General features: G+C 35.0%; 1 protein-coding gene across 1 annotated transcript in view; it reads left to right on the forward strand.

The window, feature by feature from the left end:
* Positions 1-13,555, forward strand: part of NMNAT3 (nicotinamide nucleotide adenylyltransferase 3) — a 151,117-nt gene extending 137,562 nt beyond the window's left edge. The window contains exon 3 of the mRNA XM_044669981.1: positions 12,312-13,555. Coding sequence (XP_044525916.1) covers positions 12,312-12,652 — 341 coding nt within the window. The 3' untranslated portion in view covers positions 12,653-13,555. The remainder of the gene's footprint in view (positions 1-12,311) is intronic.
* The last annotated feature ends 9,269 nt before the right edge of the window (positions 13,556-22,824 follow it).

The following is a 22,824-nucleotide window of genomic DNA, read 5'->3' on the forward strand; positions in this document are numbered from 1 at the left end:
GGATAAATCAAAGGCAATTTTGAATATGTAAAATTTTGTAGCTTTTGCACAAACAAAATGGTACAAATAAATTCATAAAACAATTTTAATAAGAAAATTATGGATCAGAAAAAATTGAAATTGACATCTCTGGTAAAAGAAATTACACTTCAGTATCACTTAATCCATCAATTTAGCAATTTTGATAAAATATATGTAAAAGATACAGACAATTATATTTGTAGTGTTCATGGAGCTATGAATTAGTCTACTCATTCTGGAAAACAATTTGGAATCATTTTTTAAAATGTATTCAGTACTCTTTGATCCAATGGTCCCTTTCCTTGATTTTTAACCCAAGAAGTTCAGTGGCAAAAACAAATGACACAAATAGGTCAAAATATTGAGAGTACCATTGATTATAGTAACAAAAGGAGAAAAAAAAGTATATTTCCATTTGCTGGGAATCAGTTGAACAAGTGAAAAAATATATATTGGAATATTATTATATCATAAGAAATGACAATATAAAAAATTCCTATAAACAGAGGAAGACTTGTATGAATGCATGCAAAGAGAAAAAGAATTTGGAAAATAGTTCCACAACAATGTAAATTAAGAGTATGCTATAAAACAACAGAAATCAAATAAAATACAATGATCACTCTTATTCTCAAATGACAAGTTAAAACACTTACTATTAAGAAATAATAAACTATGAAAATGAAAATTATTCACAATTAGGATTTTACATAGTTTTGCTTAACTGTTTTTAGAGAAGATACTTTGTGTCGGGAGCTATTAAGAGAAATTAGAATCTCAAGTAGATATTTTTATCTGGACCCCCTCAAAAGATCAATACAGACCGGCAGAGCCGTGTATTATCTTTCCACCCTATTTACGGGATGAGACAGGTGTGGGATATCTAAGATAAAAATTTGAGATTCCTCTTTTGATTCCTTTCATAATTCTCACCTTCCTTCAAAATACAATATAGTCTTATTTAAAAAGCTATGGGCTCTAAGCACTCCAGCAGGAGGGGGGCTAACTCTGTTCCCCTTTACCAGAGAACACAGATGGCTAGTACAGCCAAGGCCGAACCCTTGGCAGGGCATTTTGCCCAGAATTAAAGTAAAATAATGAGGCTCAAAAAATTGTTTAATACCATCAAGGCCGAGAAACTGACGGGGCTTTCTGACCTAACGGAGATGTCTCAGGCTCCACTTAAAGATAACACATGTAGTTGATAGTTTAGCATAGGTTTTTGTCTACGCCTGAAGGCTTCTAAGGCTTTTGTTTTGACTATAGTAAAAATCTTGCTCTCTGTAACTGTGGGAAACTTTCTTGGGCTTTTGGGGGAAAGGGATCTTTAATTTCCTTTATAATGAAGTGGCTACTTCAGTATTGCTTGAAGTACAATGAGCTAACAAGCCGTGCTTCCAGTCTGTTTCATTCTTTGCATTAGACAACCACCCAGGCCACTCAGATTAGTCTCTGGTTATAGAGTATTGATCTCTATAACTTTGGGGGTTGTTTAATACTGATTATTGTACCAAAATATAATTATCAATATAAAAAAGTAAAAAGATGAATTACATAGTCAGCTCTCAGTTATTCATATACTTGGTCTCTGTTTAGCTGTCGAAATAAAATGACAGGTGAACATGGCTTTAGAATTCAGTCTAAAACAGACAGACATTTAATATAACCTTTGTGTAGTCCAGATAACCCATCTAGCTCAGGCTTGCTTCACATAGCTTAAGACTTAATGGAGTAAAATAAGGAAAATAGCCAATAAAGGATCAACAAAGCAGATATTCCACTCTTAAATAGTTAAAATTGATCACAGTAGTTGTAGTAATTTTCATGTCAAAGCAGAAGGCAAAGATGGACTGTGATTAAGTTTGTCATATTTTTAGCTGTTTCTACTTAGCATTATCAAAGCACATTACTTACACCCAAGATTCATTCTTTTTTTAATCCAAATTTCCCTAGTAACTGGCTAAGAAAAATTAATTGCTTTTAATCATTTAGGGTTAACCTTACAGCTTAAGTGTACAATGACATAAATATTTGTTTCTTCACAGTTTGCAAAAACACTACCATCATTGCCAAATTGACGGATGAAGTGATATTGAAGTATAGTTTTAATTTACGTGTCTTTATATGATTGTCCATAGTTTGAGAGTTTTTCCCTTTAAAATTATTTCTTCTTATCTTTTTATTAGTTATTTATTGGGAAAAGAATCTTAGTCTTGTACATCTGTGTCAATTCCCAGTAAATTTTGGATGTCAGGATTTTAAAAGAGATGTGTGATGCAATTTTTCTATTCCATAATAATAATAGTTGCTATTATTATTATAGCTGATTAAGACTTTCCTTACAACACTCCTGTAATAAGGGGAATAAAAATACTATCTAGTTCCATTTTTCAAATATTCCAAATATGTTAACCAAAGCTGAGAAAGGGAAAGAAATTCACTTATCTTAGGTTTTAAGAGTCAGAATTTAAACCCAGGTCTTCTGTCTTAAAGTCCAATTGTTTGTTTCTTTGTTGTCTTATAATATCCTGACTGGCACATAACATTTTAGAAAACTAGTTATTATTTATACTTTTTTAAAAATCAATACTATTAAAAACTGCTTTGTGATATTTATTGGTAATGTTTAATAATGTTAAAATTCCTAAACCATACTATTTTTAGCCTAGGAATAGAATTTAATTTTGGAGGGGGGGGGGTCTCTGCCTTGCATCCTATAATAGAAGTCAAAAGAGTATTTGCATCATGACATTGAAATAATACATCAAGGTTACTTGAGGACATTTTTGTTATCTTTTTTTTTCTCTTAATTTTGCTACCAGTTTGTTCAGGAAAGGGTAAGGAGCAGAGTCTGGATCAAATTTCTTCCCCTTTTCATTAAACTGGGTTGTGTGAAACCTGTACCATTCTGCATATGTCAGTGTTTTGAGGACATTGAATTTCTTGAAACTTTCTTGCTACTTAGACCTTTTTGAACACAACTGGGATGACCATTTGAGGAACTGGGCTTTTTTGGGAGGGGGGCGTAGCTAGCCATCTGAAGTTTGGTATGGGTTCCAATAAAACAGCAATCCAATGAAGTTTCATGGAAAACTTAGTGCTTAATGTTGATTACATCTGTGAGGTTTTGTTTGGCTTTTTCAACAGTTTTTTCCTCTCTCCATGGTGGGGAATTCTGGGAAGCTATGGAGATTACACAGGACAATTGAAGATTATCCTGTTCAATCAAAAAGTGAAACCCTTCCATGGTCAGTTATTTATGGTATCTCATGAAGAAGAATGGCTTCTGACTCTGATTTAGCCCTTTAGATTAAGATCTAGGCTAGCACTGTGGGGTCATCCTCAAAACAAAAATGGAATTTATTTGGGAAAAATATAATTGAACTAGAATGTATAATCTTTGAAAGGAGAAATGTCTATTTTTGTCTCCATAGCCCCACTGCCTAAAATGTAGTTGTTGCTTAATAAATGTTTGCCGAATTGGATGTTGTCAATTATTTATTTTACCTAAATTCATGATCTTGTCCATTATGTAAAGTGGGGTTGACCTATTTTAGGAACTTCTGGGAAAGCAGAAGACTGAGAACTTGACCTTAGCAAGCAAATATAGAATTCCACTGAAAATGAAAACCCATATGCATATGAAATACAATGTGAACAAGATCAACAAATGCAGAAGGGGTAAAATGTCTTAGGGGCAGCTAGATGGTGTAGTAGATAGAGCCTGGAGTCAGGAGGACCTGAGTTCAAATTTGACTTCAAATACTTAGTAATTGCATGATCCTGGTCAAGTCCCTTAAACCTGTTTGCCTCAATTTCCTCATCTGCAAAATGAGCTGGAGAAGGAAATGACAAACTGCTCCATTATCTCTGCCAAGAAAACTCCAAATGGGGTCTATGCAGAGTTGGACAATGGGTGAACCACAAAAAATTATTTCAAGTGTTGTGAGAAATAAATAGGTAGAAAGATAAGCAGGAAAAGCTTCCTAGAGATTTTGAATTATGAGATAGGTCTTTAAAAGAGACATCATTTAGGATAGGAAAAATTGAGCATCACTTTCTGTGTGAACTGTATAAGAAAAAGGACACTACTGTCGCCTAGCAGCCCACTAGAGAATCTGGAAACATCAGTCAGTCAGTAAACATTTATTAAACAACTACTTTATGTTAGGGACTATGCTTGGTGCTTAGAATACAAATATGTTTAACTGATTTCAGGGAATATCCTACCTCTTACTCTTCACTAACTCCATTCCCATCCTAATTTTACTTCTATTATCCCTAGCCTAATCCTTCTTTTCCTGAGCAGAACCTCATAAACCCTGCCTATCTGTCTGACTCCTCATCCCTCCCACATCCCACAAATCTCTCACCTCTTTCTCCCAGTCTCCATCCAAGACCACCTGCCACTACCAGTCACATTGGGCTGACTTTTCTCCCCCAAGATACCCTAAATAGACAACCATAAGGAAACCCCTCATTCTTGCTATAAATGTTGTAATGGAGGTGGAGGATGAGTATCATATTTCTGACATTCCATACTGAAATTCCGAACACATTTTCTCATGAATACATTGTTATTTGTGGTGATTCAGTTTATGGCATATGCTTAGTGCTGTAGTTAGGTACATTTTAGACTAAATATGTTTTTTTCTGAATTTCTAGCTCCCCACAAAATAGGGGGAGATGCCTTCAAAATTCCAAGAAGCAGACTAACAATTTTTTAAAATACAACCCATTTATCAATTAGAAGTCACTTGTATTTGATTTTTCTTAAATCCATAGATGCCTATATTTTCAGTAATCCACATCCTTTTTTGAGAAGTCTTTCCTCTAATCTTGTAATGGGGTGTGTGTTCTTAGAAAAATGAAGAGTATTCAATGAATATTTTTAAAAGGGAAGACTTGGAACATTCTGTTTCATTTTAATTTATTCCTAACAGATTTTACAATAGATGATAAATATAACGTATTCATGAATTGTTTCATTCAAAGCTGAAATAAAGTCAAATGGTGATTTTAAAGTCTGAAACTAAAAAGTTATTGCTTTGTATTATCTATGATGATTAGCTCATATAGAAACTTTTTTTGTAAAAAAAATACAGACACCACTACAATGAATTGCTCAAATCCTTATCCAGAAGGAAAGAGGTCACAAACTCCAAGGTGGACACTGAAATACCTCCTGAAGATTTCATAACTCCGACTTATACAGGTTTGTCATTACTGTAAATAGTACTTTTTTTTTCTTAAAGGAAGAAAATACTATAGAACAAACACTAGTAGTTTAAGTTTTTGAGAAGCTAAGTGAAACAGTGGATTTGAATATAGGAGCTCTGGATTTGAATCCTGTCCTAACAGCAGCTAATCCGTGGGTAAATCACTTCACCATTTTCTGACACTTCAGTTTCCACGTCTGCCAAAGGTATAAAAAGTTTCCTCCCCACCTACAAGGTTGTCATGCTGGCCACAAAACTAAATCTGGAAGCCCTTCTAATTCAACACCCTTCTCCCCATATTACAGATAAGGTAACTGAGAGTTAGAGAAACCATATACAATATACTGTACCCCTGGTCACTTAGAATTCATAGTCTGAGTTCAAATTCAGGTCTCCTGGCTGTAGGCCCAGGGACCTTACAACTTCTCACACTGAGGAGTAGAGCAGAGTGGTCCCTTTGCTTTGGAATTAATTAGCTTATCAAAAGAAATAGCACTTGTAGCTGTAAAATGGACAAGGCGCTTCTACATAGACACTTAATTATTAGTTTGGTTTTTTTTTGGAGGGGGGATGTTGATAGTTGTTGCTTCAAAAATCCTGGAATGAAAATCTTTTATTGGGAATAAAATATTACTATGATTTTAAACAATGAAAATATGCATTTCACAGACCGAACTGGCCCTTCAAAATAAAATTTGTTAAGTAGGTGCTAAAACATTTTGAAATTCCAAACATAAATTTTAATTATGATAGTATTTAATATATGAGTTTTTCTTGTTCCTGTTAATTCCCAGGATTTTTACAGTATTTACAAAGCATGACTTAAATCTCACAAGGTACATTTAGGGAGGCATTCTGATAAGACAATCCTCCCAAAAGGAAAGAGCTCCCACTTCTGACTTTTATTATCTGTATAATCTTGGGTAAGATATTTAAATTTCCTAGAACCTCACTTTCTTCATCTGTGAAATGAGAGGATTGAACTAGATGGCCTCTGAGGTCCCTTCGAGTTCTAGACCCTGACCTATAATCCTGTGTAAGATCCATTTTAAATATTCATTTATACTGGTTCTAACCTATCTTCCTGGCTTATTAAACATTACTCCCCTTCACATACTCCAAAAGCCAAAGTGGCCTTCTCACTTTTTTTCACACATGATATTATATCCATTATTTTCATTCTTGTAAAGACTGGCCCCTCCTTTGCTTAAAATAACACTCCCACTTCCTCCCACCCCTTAGAATCCCTAGAAGTCAGCTCAAAGGCCATCTTTTCCCATGAGATCTGTCTTGTTTTCCCCAACCCACTCATTCCTCTCCCAAACAATTACCTTATATTTATATTGTGTTATGCATATATGTCTGTGTGGTATGCCTAATGGAATGGAATCTTACTGAAGACAAGAACTGTTGCCATCTTGGAGGGGAAGAACCTCAGACTTCGACTTCTTATGTGTGCCCCAAGAAAAATATGCAACCCCAGAGATTCTCTAGTTGTGACTCAGTGGCTTTCAGTGGGTGAAACTTCTTTTAATTAGGTGCTTATGTCTGAGTAGCTTTTCTGACAGTCTTACTGCCCCTTTCTGGGAGAATGGGCTTTCTTTAAAAGGAAAGAATAATCTAACTCATTCTGCTTTTGAATTATTATCCATAATAAAATGAGTTGAGTTGATTCTTACTGAAATGTTGATTTTTGAATTCTATACCATAAGAGAATTGATCTGAGATCTCTTCTGGCTCTAAACCTAAAATTCTCTGATCCTAAAAGTACAAAGTAATGAGAAATATTACATAGCATTACATATGGTATGTAATAGTAATACATTTAAAATCCCTGCTAAATACATCAGGTATTCTATTGCTCAGCTTATTCAGGAAATACGTTTTAAGTCCCCACTATATGCAAAGTACTATTCAAGGCTCTAAGCTGGATACAACTAAAACTAAGTTGGGTTCCCTGATCTCAAAGAACTTGTAGCATAGCAGGAAAGAGAAGACATCTCTACAAATAACTCTGATATGAGGTAGAATGTGAAATGTGATTAAAGATACAAAATGCTATGGCAGTTCAGAGAAGGTAGAGAGAAGAGGAATGTAGAATGATGATGAATAATAAAAGAACATTCTTCTCTTTATTATCTGCCTCCAAGTCTGCTCTCATGAAATCTCAGACTTTGGAATGGACTTTAAAGGTCATAGAATTAAGGCCAAAAGGGACCTTACTGATCTCTTGGTCCAGTTTAGTTTACAAAAGATGGACTTTAGAGCCAGTGTGCTAAAGTGACTTGCCCAATATCACCCCAGTGGTAAATGGTAGAGCTGGGATTTAGTTCATGTTACCTGGCTACAAACCTAGTGCCTTGGAAATTATGAATCTCCTTTATGACATTCTTTGTCAAGTGGTCATCCTGCCTCTGCCAGTTACAGTTAATGTACTACTTTCAGAGTCAGCGGACTTGCTCTCATAGTGAGGAAGTTTTTCCTTATATTGAGCTAAAACCTACCACTTTTTAGTTTCTGCCCATTGATCCTACTTCTGCCCTGTGGGAGCAAGCAGAACAAGTCTAATCCCTCTTCCACATGAATGTAGCATATTACTTTCTGCAGCTTCATTTTCTTGCTGCCAGGAGAAGTATTTCTCCCATCATTTCTGTGATTTGCTGCCCTCCTTAGACTCACTTACATATTCTTCTTCATCTCTGAACTCTGTCCTACTTTAGCTCGTGAAGCTTCTAGATTGATGATATCTTAAGTCCCTTCACTGTCCCCCTTGATTCTTATATATGATTCTCTAAAGTATGTGTTCACCTCTTTCGTTACTTTGCTGAATTTAGCTTCATGTACTAGATTGTATTTCTTTTCCTTTTTTATAGGAAGAAACACTTGGTCTTGTTTCATTTTAAATTGAATATGCTGTTTTCCAAGACTGAGTCTCCTTACATGAATGACTTTGTTGCCTTTCAAATTATCTTCTTTCTCTCTCTCTCTGGGTGTCTATTTCTATCTCTTACTTTTTCTCTCTCTCCCCTTCTCCCTCCCTTCCCTTCTCCCTCCTCACCTTCTTCCTTTCCCTCTCTCTCCCTCTCCACCATTCCTTCTCTTCTTCACTTACCTGACTTCATCTAATGGCAGCCTTGTATTTTCAAGAATCCAGCCACATCCTGTAGGTTGCTGGCAGCTGTTGCTCTTCTAGCTAACCTGTTCTCCTTCTCTGCATGACACCACCGAGTTTTAGAATTCATTTCAGTGTCCATTATTGATTTGGGGCCACCAAACAAAACATCTGAAAAAATGGCACACATTCTTTGGCACAGACTGCAGATTTTTGTACTCATTTGAATTGTAGCCCAGGCAGAGGCCCACGGGCTTTAGGACCATTATCCATTGAGGATGCAGCCTTTCATTGTTGTTATTTAGTGAGCTGCCAGAGAACACTGAGGACATTATATTTGTTTCACTTTATTGCCTTTAGGACAAGTTATATTGGTCGTCTTTTTGCAACACCAGCAATTTGTTCTCTTGAGCTTGAAAAGCAGAAGCTACTCAGTCTGAAGAATTTCATAGGAAATATTTGAATTCCTTTGTTAGGATGGATGATGGTTTTTCGCAGACTTGAAATCTGAGGCTGGCTTAGTTGCTAGAGGCAATCCATCGTAATGTACTACTTGCCATTGTAGAACAGGCAGGACTGTCACTGTTAACGGGAGCTTTGATGTGCTACTGGGTGCTCTTTTACCTAATAGGCAATATTTGGGACACATTCTCCTTTATTTTCATCATTAACTTAATTGAATAATACCCAAGCCTAAACATCAGTTTCATATTGGAAGTAAGTATCCTTTTTTTGGTGGGAAAGGAAGAATTATGCCAGAAGAGATAAAAGTGATTTTCCTAGGATCACAATGCATTAGAGGAACACTCTACTCCCCAATGCTTGATCTACCTAGAAATTATCTGAATATTTTAAAGATTAAAGGCTAGAGTGTGCACATATAATTAAAGGAGTTATAAAGCACTATCTGATAGCCTGATGTTAGAATTAGATATATTTTTTATCAGTGAAAATAACATTAAAGATGATACATAAGTGTCACCACTTCACCCAAGAGACTATGGAGCCCTTCCATCTGATTTGCAGCCTCCTATATGTATTGTCTCCTTCTATTAGAATATGAGTCTCTTGACAGGAGGGACTGTTTAGCTTTTCTATTTTCATCCAGAGTGTTTAGCACAATGTTTTGCTTCTAGTAAGTGCTTAATGAATGCATTTTTGTTAATTTATTCATGAAGGATGTTATAATCCAGCCCAAAGGCCTCACTGCTCCACATTTAAATTTCCTGGGCACTATCTTCTCCACTCAGAGCTGATGCGAGGAGCTTGTCTTTGTCCCATGTTTTTTTTAATTTTATTGAATCTTCACTTTTCATTCCTCATCTTCTGTGATCACTGAAATAAGGTACTGGGCTTCCTGACTTTCTGGGTCCTTTGCTTGGGTTAAGAGGCCTAAACCCAAAGATTTCTAATTTGCACAAGCATCCTGATTTCTTATTAAATTTCTAATTATTCTTCCCCTGCCTCTACTATTGCCACTGTCTTTGGACACCTTAGTCTCAATATTTGATTCTTTTCTTCTTCCATGTATTTCTAACCCTAAGAATTTTCTTTTTTTAAAAAACCCTTACCTTCCACCTTAGAATCAATACTGTGAATTGGTTCTAAGGCAGAAGAGTGGTAAGGGGTAGGCAATGAAGGTAAAGTGACTTGCCCAGGGTAACACAGCTAGGAAGTGTCTGAGGCCAGATTTTAACTTGGGACCTCCCATCTCCAGTTGTTGCTCTCAATCCCCTGAGCCACCCAGGTGCCCCCAAGAATTAATTTCCTATAGTGTTTCAAAGGCAAAAAAACACACACACATTCCCAAGATCATAGAATCATGACTCTAGAGATGGAAGGTATTTTAGCAGCTATCTAGTTCACCTCCCTCATTTTACAGATGAGGAAACTGAGGCTGAGCTAAATTAAGTGACTTATCCAATGTCTCGCAAGTACAAAACATCTGAAATGGAATTTGAATATGGGTCCCCTACAGACCCAGTGTTTTTTACACTGTGATGTTTTCCTAACACACTAAGTAAAAGTTTTTAGGAGAGTAATTAAAATAAATTTAATTGCTTCTACACTTAGTTCTCTGGAGTAAACCTTTACTAAGACTTTCTTGGTTTAGCATATTATTCTATTGTTCCGTTTTTCCTATCTCACATTCAGGAATCAGGAAACTTGATATGTGGACTTCAGCCTTCTCACACTACCTAGGACTAACTAGATATCTACCCTTGCTTTCCTTCAACAAGAAACAGACAGGGAAATACTAATAAATAAGATAGTATCTGTTACCTCGCAATCATAATTCATACAAATTACCCCCAAGAGTTTACAACAGATATCTCTCTTTTTACAATGGCAAGAGAGTAAAATCTGGCAAATTTAGACCAGTGAATCACAGAATTGGAAGAGAGGTTGGACATTATGTAATCTAATTCTATCTTTTTATAAGTGAGTAGACCAAAGCTCAAAGATATGATGTGACTTGCTAGTGGGTTCAAATCTCAAGTCAGGGCTCTTTCTAATATGTTTCTCATCAACACATGTTTATTGATTGCCAGTCTGAAATAGTGAAAAGTATGAATTATGGACTACTTTAGCATCATTTGTATTGCTCTCAAGTTGAGTACATATATTAGAAACTAACCAAATATCCAAGTAGAAGTCATGCCTTAATGGAGAGATAAGAATCATTGGTAATTAATCCATTCATGATAGATAAATGATTCTGCAAAAGGTTTTTCATAGTTTTCCCTATTAACTAAATTAAATTTCTCCCTCATGATAATTTTTGCAATCCTAAACAGAACCTTTTCAATAACACAGATGGTACAAAAGTAGGCGCCAACTTAAGCTGTGTCCAAATCACTGCACATTCTAAATTAGCAAGAATATTTTATGAGGATTTAAAGAATATTAGTAAAGCATGTCTAGTTTTTGAACGAGGTCTTTCTCTCCACCCCACACACCCCAGTATATGCAGTAGTATCTTTAAAGGCTACACCTTCCTATTAGTACACTCTAGCATGGCAATGTAATGAGAAGTATATTGTTTGGGGGATGGAATTACTTTATGAAAGAAAGAAAGGATGACTTCACTTTTAAAAGCAAATTTTAAAAGATAAATTCATTTTTATCATATTTATTTTTGTACTTCATGATATTGCAAACAAGAGGAAACAGAGCTATGCTGAGATAATAGCAGCTTACCTGGATGTGCTTCTAAACATCCTGTGGCTAAAATGCATATAACAAACACATATCAATAGAACAAACTCCAGGGAATTGCCCAGATTCTTTGATCCTATTGGGATTTCATTGTGTAAAATAATGCTAGAAACAAATGGGCAGTAATTGAGGCTGAGTGGTTTTTTTTGTCATCATGATATTTCTTGTGATATGATTGAGCCTATAAATGTAGAGTATCCTTAACTTTTAATAGGAAAGCATACACAGTGAAACACCATTACTGCTTTGGACTAAAACTATTTGTCTTCTCTTGCAAAGGTTGACTTTGGCTTCCTCCCTCAAATTTTTTAGACAAGTTTTCCTGGACCTTTCCTTTACATTTATCTTGTTTTTAAAGTTATTTGTGTTCTTTTCCATCTCCCCCCATTCAATTTTAAGGATGATGAGAGCCCCAGAAATTAGCATAGTGTCCTGTCCCTACTATAGATTCTTAATAAACATTTGTTGGATAGAACTAAATTTACTTCAAAACTATAATCAGATATTCTCTCCTTTCCCTTGTATATTATTTCCAAGTGTTAAATGAGAAATTAACTAAATTTGCATATAATACAGCTATAGGTCTTTGTATGTTTTTTATATTTTTTAACAACACAAAGATGAAAACATCTGAGTTCCTTCTATACTTTGAGTAAAAAAATGAAATTGTCCAAATAAATATGATATTATCTTTAAAACAATGTCTCCTGACTTCACAGTGAATCTCCTTGTTTTTTCAGCTGTTCCTGAGTTAAAGCTGCTCTGTGGTGCAGATGTCCTGAAGACATTTCAAATACCCAACCTCTGGAAAGATGAACACATCCAAGAAATAGTTGAAAAGTTTGGTTTAGTATGTATTAGCAGGGTTAACCACGACATTCAACAATATATCTCTGAATCAACCATTTTAACACAGAATCGGCATAATATACATTTAGTCAAGAATCCTGTACAGAGTGATTTGAGTGCCACATACATAAGACAAGCCCTGTACCAAGGGCAGAGCGTGAAATATCTGCTTCCAGACTCAGTCATTTCCTACATCAAGGACCATCACCTCTACCTGAAAGAGAGTAAATAGATATAATGAAAGGAATGGGAAGATGAAGGAAATGTAGTGGAGTGATAACACATTACATTGTTAAGTTCTCTGAATATTCCATCTCTGTCCAGAACAACCCTACACCACCAAAAAAAAAAAATCACAATTGATTTTATTGGACCATCCTTCCCTGCAGATATAGAAAACTTATTTCCTGTAGGAAAAATTACTAAGTTCTAAAGGAAAAAATGTATTAAGGAAATTACTGCATTGCAAGTTAATAAATTATGAGTAGGAAAACCTTTTGAGATTATTATATTAAGAAGTTTATTGAGGCTTTATTCAACATGTGAAATTTGGCTTTGACTGTTATTAATAGTTTATAACAACTAATAAGGGATTTTTTTTGGTTTTGTGTTTTTTTTAAGTATGGCAAAGTGTTCTTTGCTATATTATCAGTATTGAACATATTGAATTCCTTAATAAGTCGTTAAGCACAACATCCCATTCTTTATTGGAGACATTTGACAGGATGCTAATTACTTTACACTGGACTTAGTAAGCTTTTGTTTTGGAAAGAATAGTACTAATTGAGCAATACCATAATGGAAAGTTCAGTACTGACAAGTGTGGACTCATTGACTGTGTTCTCAGCACTTTCCTAAATGATATTGGATATTCCCGGAGAACCATTTAAGAGGAAAACATTTCTGTTTGGTATTAATAAAAGCTATTTTCTAAGCAGATGTTTTCACATATTTTAATGTAATAAATATCTTTAATACTATTCTAGCAGAGTAATGATATTCCTGACTACAAATACTAATGCTCCTATTTTTCAGGTTTCTTTAAAATTTTTTATTCACTTTAACAGTATCTTTTGAATGCTTCATGTCTACATGTTAGCAAACATAGAAAATAAAATGACATCAGAAAGTCTAATCAAATGTTATGTATTTTTTTGTATTGTTATGAATAGAGTACCTCAGGTTGCTTTTATTGGCCATTGAAAGTTACCAGCTGGTGTGCCAGTAGAAGTTGAATGAGTTGAATTCCTCCTAGCCAGGTACCAGCAAAAAACCTTGCCCTACTTCTCTTTGTGATCCGGAATGTTTTTTAATTTGAGCTGTTGGTGCTTTTATTCTCTTTTCTTTCCACAGGGGAGCCTATTAACATGTATTCATTCTACTTCTGATTTGTTAAAAGACTTTCATTGAGATGGGTTTACATTTTCATACTTGCAGAGGAATTTCCAGTTCAATCAATAAGCATACATACCATGCAGAGAAAATTAACTTGTAGAATAAGCATAGGCTAATGACTCTGTATTCTTTGACAGATTCAAAATGCATTGTTTTGCCCTGGTTCTTCATCAAATCCACTCAGTCTTCTCATCCTACTAGTTCATTATTTCCTGAACTGAGGTTAGGCCCTGAACTCACTTGCCCACAGTCCAGGGTTGCTTTCTAGGATACTAAAGCTACATTCAACAGTACTATCCCAACCCTACCCGCCATCATAGCTTGGTCAAAAAAGCTTTAAAGTTAAGTCATAGGTTCTGGTTTTGACTGTTAGCTCTGCCATTTCCTATCATTGTAACTATCAACAAGTCTCTTTCCCTATCTCAGTTTCCTCTTTATTGTGTGAAAGGTTCCCAGCTAAACAGAAAGACTTGGACACTGTGTGGTGAAAGTGAAGGGAGGAAGGTAGGATGGTAGGATGGATGGGAGAAAGGAGAGAGGAAGGTAGAGGAAGGGAAAGGAAGGTAGAGGTCCCAGCCCTGGCAGGGGGAAATTGACCAGAGCCTTCAAATGAATGATCAGAGAGCAACTTTAGGGTTTGAATAGCTAGGTTTTATTTTAATTAGAAAGGGAAAGGTCTAGGGAAAACTAGGAGGTAGATAGAAAAGAAAATAGACGAAAGATCAGGGTCTCAGGGTAGAGAGTGCTGCTTCCAGGGTGGAGAGAGAAATAAGGTGCCAAACTTTCCCTTTTATACTTTCTCTGACACCTCCCACAAAAGAAGTGGGAGGTGTCAGGGGAAGTTGTAGCAGAGAGAGTCCTGGGAGTTGTAGTCTCCCAGGGCTTAGGAATATCTCGATTTCTCTATCTTTTTTTATTTATTTTTTGTTTTGTTTTGTTATTCAGCCATTTTCAATAAGAGAAAACTCATCTCCCCAAATTCAAATCCAGCCTCAAATACTTAATAACTAGGCAAGTCACTCAAGTCGTTTGTTGGCCTCATTTTCCTTATCTGTAAAATGACCTGGAGAAGGGGATGAGAAACCACTTAAGTATCTTTGCCAAGAAAGCCCCAAATCAGGTCATGAAGAATCAGATAACAAATAACTGAACAACTATTATTATTTTTGACTCTAGCTTACAGTGATTCATTTATCTCTTCTTTTCTCCATATCTAAACAATGTGCATCAGCACTGGTTCCAAGTTGAGGGGAACACAACACTCCTTCCCAGCCCTTGTTTTCTATTCCCCATCTTTCCTGGGAACAGCTGGGTGTCATTATTTAAACTGCCCTGGAACCACTTCTTGAAAGATCTCCAAAAAAAAAAAAACTGGGAAGGGCAGCATCAGCTGCTCTTGTACCAAGGAAGAATGAGATGTGTAGTCCCTGGTATATGTAAAACGAGGGCGCTTAACCAAATTATTTTTTATCATTACCAGCTCTAAATCTGAATGTCCTACAATCCATGCTACTCACTTCTCTTTCCAACAGTTCACAAACTTTATTCATCCAGCTTGTTCTAACTTACACCGTCTTTTCCTAAAGGAGCAGCATGCTTTGGCCTCGCACTCATGATTCATGAGGCAGCATCATGGTACAGTGGATAGAGCACTTAACTTGAAGGTTTCATTCCTGCCTTGGATACCTACATACCTTATAAGACACTGAGCAAATCATTTAATATTTCAGCCTCAGTTTTCTGATTTGTGAAATGAGGATTACAATAGCACCACCTTACTAGGCTGTTGGGAGGATCAAATGAGATACTTATAAAGTATTTTGCAAACCTTGAAACACTATAAGCTTAAATATCAGCTTATATGCTTAAACTTTACTAGGCTTTTGGGACACTGTGTATAAATGTTAACTTATTATTGCTATCCCTCTCCTTTTCCCCTCCTCTAGAAATATGCATTACCTTCTCTTAGTTTGCCTTCTAAGCTGTGGACTATGGGTGGCAAAGTAAAAAACAATATCAGGGCACAGTGATGGCCTGAAAGATGATAGCTATGGCTAAATGGGATACCATAAAGGCTCTGGGGTTAGATGGGTATATTCCTATGTACATGTACATATGTATGCACTGTCATACAATTTAACCAATGTATAAGATGTTATCAAGGGAAATAACATTAAAGAAGATTCATTTACAACTGTTTTTTGCCATTGTACCCTAAGGACCAGGAGACCTTCCCACTTGACTTTGTAGCTGAAAATGTTATATGTTATCTCCCTCTTTTATCTTTTTTAAATATAATTTTATTTATTTATTTTTAAATATTTTCCCATGGTTATGTGATTCATGTTCTCACCTTCCCTTCTTCTCTCCCCTCTCCCAGAGCAAATAAGCAGTTTCACTGGATTATACATATATTATTACTTGAAACTATTTCCATATTAATCATCTTTGTAAAACAGCAATTCTTTAAAACCAAAACCCCATATCACATACCCCTATAAACAAGTGATAAATAACATGTTTTCTTCTAGATTTCTACTCCCAAAATTCTTTCTCTGGATGTAGATAACACTCTTTCTCATAAGTCCCTCAGGATTGTCCTGGATTATTGCATTGCTCTTAGTAGAAAAGTCTTACATTTGATTGTCCCATAATGTTTCGGTTTCTGTATACAATATTCTCCTGGTTCTGCTCATTTCACTCCACATCAATTCATGGTGGTCTTTCCAGTTCATATAGAAAATAAGCAGTTCATCATTCCTTATAGCACAATAGTATTCCATCACTATCTCCCCCTTTTAGAATGTGAATTCTTTGAGAGAAGGCTTAGAGGTTCTTTTTCTATTTGCATCCCTAATATCTAGCATGGTGCTTTGCCCATAGTAAGACCTTAATAAATGCTTTTTCCCCGCTTTGTTTCATTTATTCGTTGGAGGGAAAAGAACTGTGGGCTTGCAAAAATTGAAATTCTTAATGAAGGGGTGTCAGTAGAAATTGTGAAATGAAAGATCTTAAGGTTACTGATGTAAATAAAAGCCGATGACATTGTAGAAGTCACCATGCACAATTCCTTGAACTAATGTTAAAGCAACATCAATAAATCCTCAATTCTGAGCACTCACCATGGTTTTAGTCTCCTCCTTCAGTAATAGGTAATACCTGGAGTTAGTTTTCTCTTTCATGTAAACTATGGTTGTGTGCAAGAGCCTAGACTGCATACTTATTATACCATCCAGTAAGGCAGAGAATCTCATATAAGACAAATTCTCTTTGGCTTCTATTGAAAGGCATTTATTACAAGAAGTACATGAAAGAACCTATTGTATCTCTTCACTTATGCCTATAGACAGGTTACTTAACAAAGCCCCAATTTAACTAGAAGTCCATTGAAGAACAAACCAACAAACATTTAAGTACTTCTTCTGGGAGTTGAGGATAGATACATAGATCCTTGCCCTCAATACAGTCTATTTAGGAGACAAAACAGATAAGTGACTGACCTCTAAGAGCTCATTTTCTATTGAATAAGAAATATTTATATGCAGAAATATTTACAGAATCAATATGTGTATGGCACATAGTGGGTTTGTAAGAACAGATGGGGTGCCTCAGAAAGGCCCTCATAAAGAAGGTTCTTAAGCTGTGATTTCTGTGTATATTTTGTGGCAAGCTTCAGGAGGCTAACTAGTTCCCTTTGTGACCTTTATATTGTAAGCATTTCACTAGCAGACAACCCACTCTTGTCACTCTGCAGCCTTCTCCTTGACTAATTCCTTTTATTAATATGATTCTAAGGCAGTCAAGAGATGTGTTCTGATATTTCCTCAAAAATCAAAGAAATCATCTCTCTCCATAGAAATCAGAGAAAGTCTTTTTCCCATAAGCTTTTTCTCCTGTTTCCCAGACATCCTAATCTCATAAGTTTCAATAAACATCAATGTTATATGTTAATGACTTATGCTAATTAATTGTCCAAAATCTATAAAACATACTGTTGAACATCTAAAGGAGGTCTTTGCCACAGACTGGGCATGGTAAGACCTCCAGCTTTAATTGGCCACAATTAAAGTTCAAATCTTCAGCTCAGAATGATGGTACAGAGATTTCTTTATTTCTAACATTTACTAGCTTTACAACTTGATAGCAGAGTAATAAAAAATATAAAGATGTATTTAAATATTTCAGCAGCATAATCACAATGACAAAAATAATAACTAGATTCACCTATGACTATCAACTGTAATTGCAGGCTTTCTCTTCAATTCTGTAAACATAGTCTAAATATTCAGCACTCTCAGGAAAAATTTTTTCCACAACATACATTAAAATCAGTTCTTTCTGAATATACTTCTTTAGTCCTTCTCAAATATTAACTCATTCTCTCAGGAATGAATTTCTCTTAGTCCTTTCTTTCAGTCCCTAACACAGTCTGTCTCCAGCCAAGACCAGTAAGAGTCAGCAGAAGACAGTTAAATTGCCAATCCCCTCAAGATTCTAGTCTGTCTCAGAGATACAATAACAGTATCCATAGCCCTTGAAGGAAATGGGGTTTATTAAGATTTAGGGCACATTTCTATATGTTCGTATTATCTCTCCCAATAGAGTATAAGCTCCTTAAGGGAAGTGACTTTCATTTTTAACTTTGTTTCCTCAATGCTTAGATACATAGTAGATACTTATTAAGTACATATTAATTGTTACTGCTCATCATAATCTACCTTTTACTATAGTACCTTTATATTCTCTGTCCCCTAACTAGACTGTAAACTCCTTAATAGAGAAGTACACCCCACTTTCAGAATTTATATAAATTTTTATTATTGATCTTTGCAGATATTACTTTAATACATGCTTCATTTTTATGGGGTCCCATGATGTGGTCCGTATGACAACTTCTCTGTTCCTAGATGCAGATCACAACCACCTTTCTATCTTAGTAGAAATTTCGTTAAGTTGCCATAACCATATCCAACTTATCTCCAGGTGCCCAAATTGCTCATGATGAGCTTCTCATTTAGCAAGGCTAATTCTCAGACAGCCAATATAATTTCTATTATTGAACTCTCTCCAGCGTGGTAGACTTGCCTCAATTTACCTTCAAGAACTCAAAATCACATTCAATTTGGTTCCCAAGGTAATTTAACACATTCAAGTATGATATATCACAAAAACAGCAGTTTGTAATCCTTTTTATTCTCTTACTAAAATTTAAAATTTATTGTTTTCTTTCAAATATTATAAATTACTTGTACGTTCTAATTTCTTTTTATTAATTCATATGAAGATGAGTATGTATGTGTACATATAGGTAGTATTATAGGACAAATAAATGAAATTATGCTTTCAATATATTATATAGACACTGACCCAAAAACTGGATTTTAAAATTTCTTTCCATCCTATCTAGTTCTCCTTTTGCATTTCATTAGCAGGGGTGCTTCTTAAAAATTTTATAATAACTGAAAGATAGTTAATTTTTTCTCCTGGGTAAATATATCTTTTATTGCATTTACATATATGCAATATATAAACATGTGTGTATATGCAATAGAATTTCTAGTCTTAAATAATGATTTGTGTGTGATTGCATACTTTGTCCAAATATTGTAAGCTTTGTATTCTAGCCTGGGGAAACAAAGTTTTCATTTTTATCATCTTCTATGTCACTTGGGATAGGAAGATATGAAATTGCATTTTAAACCTACAGTGTATTCGATAGTGGCAAGGTAAGTTCAGTAATTGGGTTAATATATGAATATGAATTTTCTCATCACTGTACGCTCACTTCCTATTGTATTAGTGTTTTGGGCCTCACTTTTTGAATGGATTTGCTTGCATTTAGTTCAGATTCTGTTATGTGTTTTTTTAAATTAACATCATATGTGCCTATATATCTTGATCAAATCATTATATAAGAAGCTTTTATTTTTTAATGTATACACATTATATGCATACAAATATGTATTCCATGTATATTACTACTGCCCAAACAAAATAATTACCTGGGAGTCTATGATGATAAAAGAATGCTTCTTTGTTATTTTTGCTTTACATATTACAAATATTATACTGTTTACAAAAAACACAAATTAGGAAACATAAATCCCCAGGCTATCTTGTGAAATGCAGTTTTCTGCTTGTATTTATTTCTGTGTGGAAATGAGAGATGTTAATTAGCCAGATTCTCTAGCCAGGTTTGTTTTCATTGCTTACTTAACTTTGACTTTCTCCAGAGGCCTCAATTCATGAATGTTCAATTCTCATGGCCACCCCAGACTAACTTCCAACCATCTAGATGTTTTCCTTTGTCTCGACCTTAAAAAAAAACAAAAAAAACTTTACTCCATCTGACCAAAATCTTAATAATTCACTGTCATTTCATGTAAAAGTATAATTTACTGTAAGATAAGTATATATCCTTAAAATATTTGTCTGTAAATGCTATAAAAACTAGAAGTTAAACAAATGAAGGGTGACTGATGAATTACAAATGAATTCTTCACCCAACAAGTGAATTCCTTTAAATAGCAAGCACACCTAGTAAGCAAAATATTTTCCTTTGTATAGAATTTAAGTGTATGCAACTTTCCAGGATCATTATCATTCACATATGTAAATTATGCCTGTATTGCCTTAATGTTTGCCAAAGCAAAACTAAAGTATATAATTAATTTATTTTAGATATAATTTACAGAAATTATTTCCTTAATAGGAAAATAAAATTAATTGCATTTGGAAATGAAGTTCTTCTACCATTAAAGTCTAATAATGAATAACAATATATTTTATAGCATCTTAATCCTTACAAAACATTATTTCTTTTTAATTTCACAACAGCTCTGTGAAGTAAGATCCTTTAGATGTTATTTCTTCCATTATATAGATACAAATCATCCCTCCATTAGAAAATACCTATTATGTTTGGTTTTTTCCTGCCATTTTTTTGTGTGTGTGAGTGCTTACAAAATTGTACGTTAAGGGAAGAGTTTACTTACAATCCATATTACATTAGCAGAAATTGTTAACATGGAAGAGGATAGTAGAGAAAGCCTTTGGAACTAGAAGGGGTTAGGGAAAGAATTGTGGAGGAAGTAAAGGAAAAGTAAGAATCTAGACCAAAAATGAATCAATCAAAAGTTTAAAGGAAATCTTAGCCTTGAACCCTACACCTCGTTTATATGCCAATAATAAATACATACAAGGAGCAAGGGATAGGAGATCCATGAAAGAGGAACCTAGAAAGTGAAAGAGTGTAGCCCATATGTAAATATAAGTAATCATAGTAGCCAACAGAATTATTTTGGACATGAGTTCATTATAAAGAAATGCCATTTTATGTTGGCATAGAAATGTAAAGATGTATGTAAACATAAATCGGTTACAGTAACTCTTGTAATGAGGGTAATTTGAGGAAAGGTGTGTGGTACAAGGAAATTTTAAAAGAAGTTATCAGGGATTTGTTAGATAGTAAATCTAGTCTACAAGTAGGCTGGAATAAGGAGATTCAGGATATAATAGGACTGAAGTCAGGAGTATAGCACTGAAGGAATAAGATCTTCAGGGAGAGGAAGAATTAATCTAACAGGCAAATACAGCAGGGCTTATAGATCAGGACTCAGACTTAAACACAGGCTGAGGGAAATAGACTAAACTGAAATTAACAACAGGCTTAGTTAATTTCACAAGAAGGGACTTGTTTTGAAGTTACACCTTCCTTCAAGATGGATACCCCGGCTTCCTTTCAAGCCCAGAGTGTGTTAATTCTTTCCCTCTTCTTCCCTCTCTTAATAACTAACTGACAAATTATACTAATAGGTCTGTTAAAACACAAAAGGGTTTATTATTTTCAAAAGGATGATCTGACAGGAAAGTGGATTAAGGAAGTCCTAACAGTTGTCTCAGGAACCTCAGGTGGGGGAAGGGAGTCAGAGATGGAGTCTGAGTAAGGACCTGCCTTTAACTCAAGCTTACAAGGTGCTCTTGATATCTAAAGGGAATAAATGATGACTGCCTAGTTTCTTTATATCTAATGCTGTCACTTATAGTTAACCCATCACAGATTTGAACGCCTCTCTAATTACTCTCCTTATTAACTCCACAGACATATAAGGGAAGGGAAGGAAGGTAGGAAATAATATTGGGAAGGAAGATATAAAGGGTTTTATCCAAAATAACAATTTCTGAAATAAATATTTCAAAGCTAGGCTAAATTTCAATTGTACAGATCGGTAAGGAAGCCCTCAGCTGATCTCAGTCCTCTGTCCACCAGAGACCCAAACCAACTGCCTTTCTCCCTCAAGATTCCAAACCCCTAACTGCTTTCAGAACTCAGCCAAAGCTTGAAAAAACTATATGACCCCCTCTCTCTATACTACACTCTTCAGTCACAAGAATTGGTGCTATAAACCGTTGTTAAATCAACAGAGTGATCCCAGAGTTGTTCATAACTGCCCAGCTCCTTCAGGATTCAGACACAGGTACTGAAGTTCTAACCTGAAAAGGTCACTGTGGTAAGTTTCCTGTCACCTGATGCCAATACATTTGCACAAATAAAATTAATGCATCTAAAATGAAAAGAAAAACAATTCACTGGAAAAAGAGTTTTTGCATCAGATTTCTCAGACAAAAGTTTGGTTTCCAAGCTATATAGATAACTAACAAAAATGCATAAGAACAAAATCTATTTACCAATAAATAATTAAAGAATATGAGCAAGCATTTCTCAAAAGAATTGCAAACTATTAACAATCATATGAAAAAAATACTCCAAATCTCTAATAATAAGAGAAGTGCAAATCAATGCAACCCTGAGGTTTCACCTCAAACTCAGAAAATTGTCAAAGTTAACAAAATATGGGAATCATTTTGGAGGGATTGTGAAAAGAGGTACATTAATAAATTATTGGTACAGTTGGTACAACCATTTAGGAAAACAACTTAGAATTAGAGGAAGGATGACTAAAATATCTTTTAACCTTGAGATTCCAGAGTTCTAAAGCAACTGTGCCC

Source organism: Gracilinanus agilis, chromosome 3, assembly GCF_016433145.1.
Source record: "Gracilinanus agilis isolate LMUSP501 chromosome 3, AgileGrace, whole genome shotgun sequence".
NCBI lineage: Eukaryota > Metazoa > Chordata > Mammalia > Didelphimorphia > Didelphidae > Gracilinanus > Gracilinanus agilis.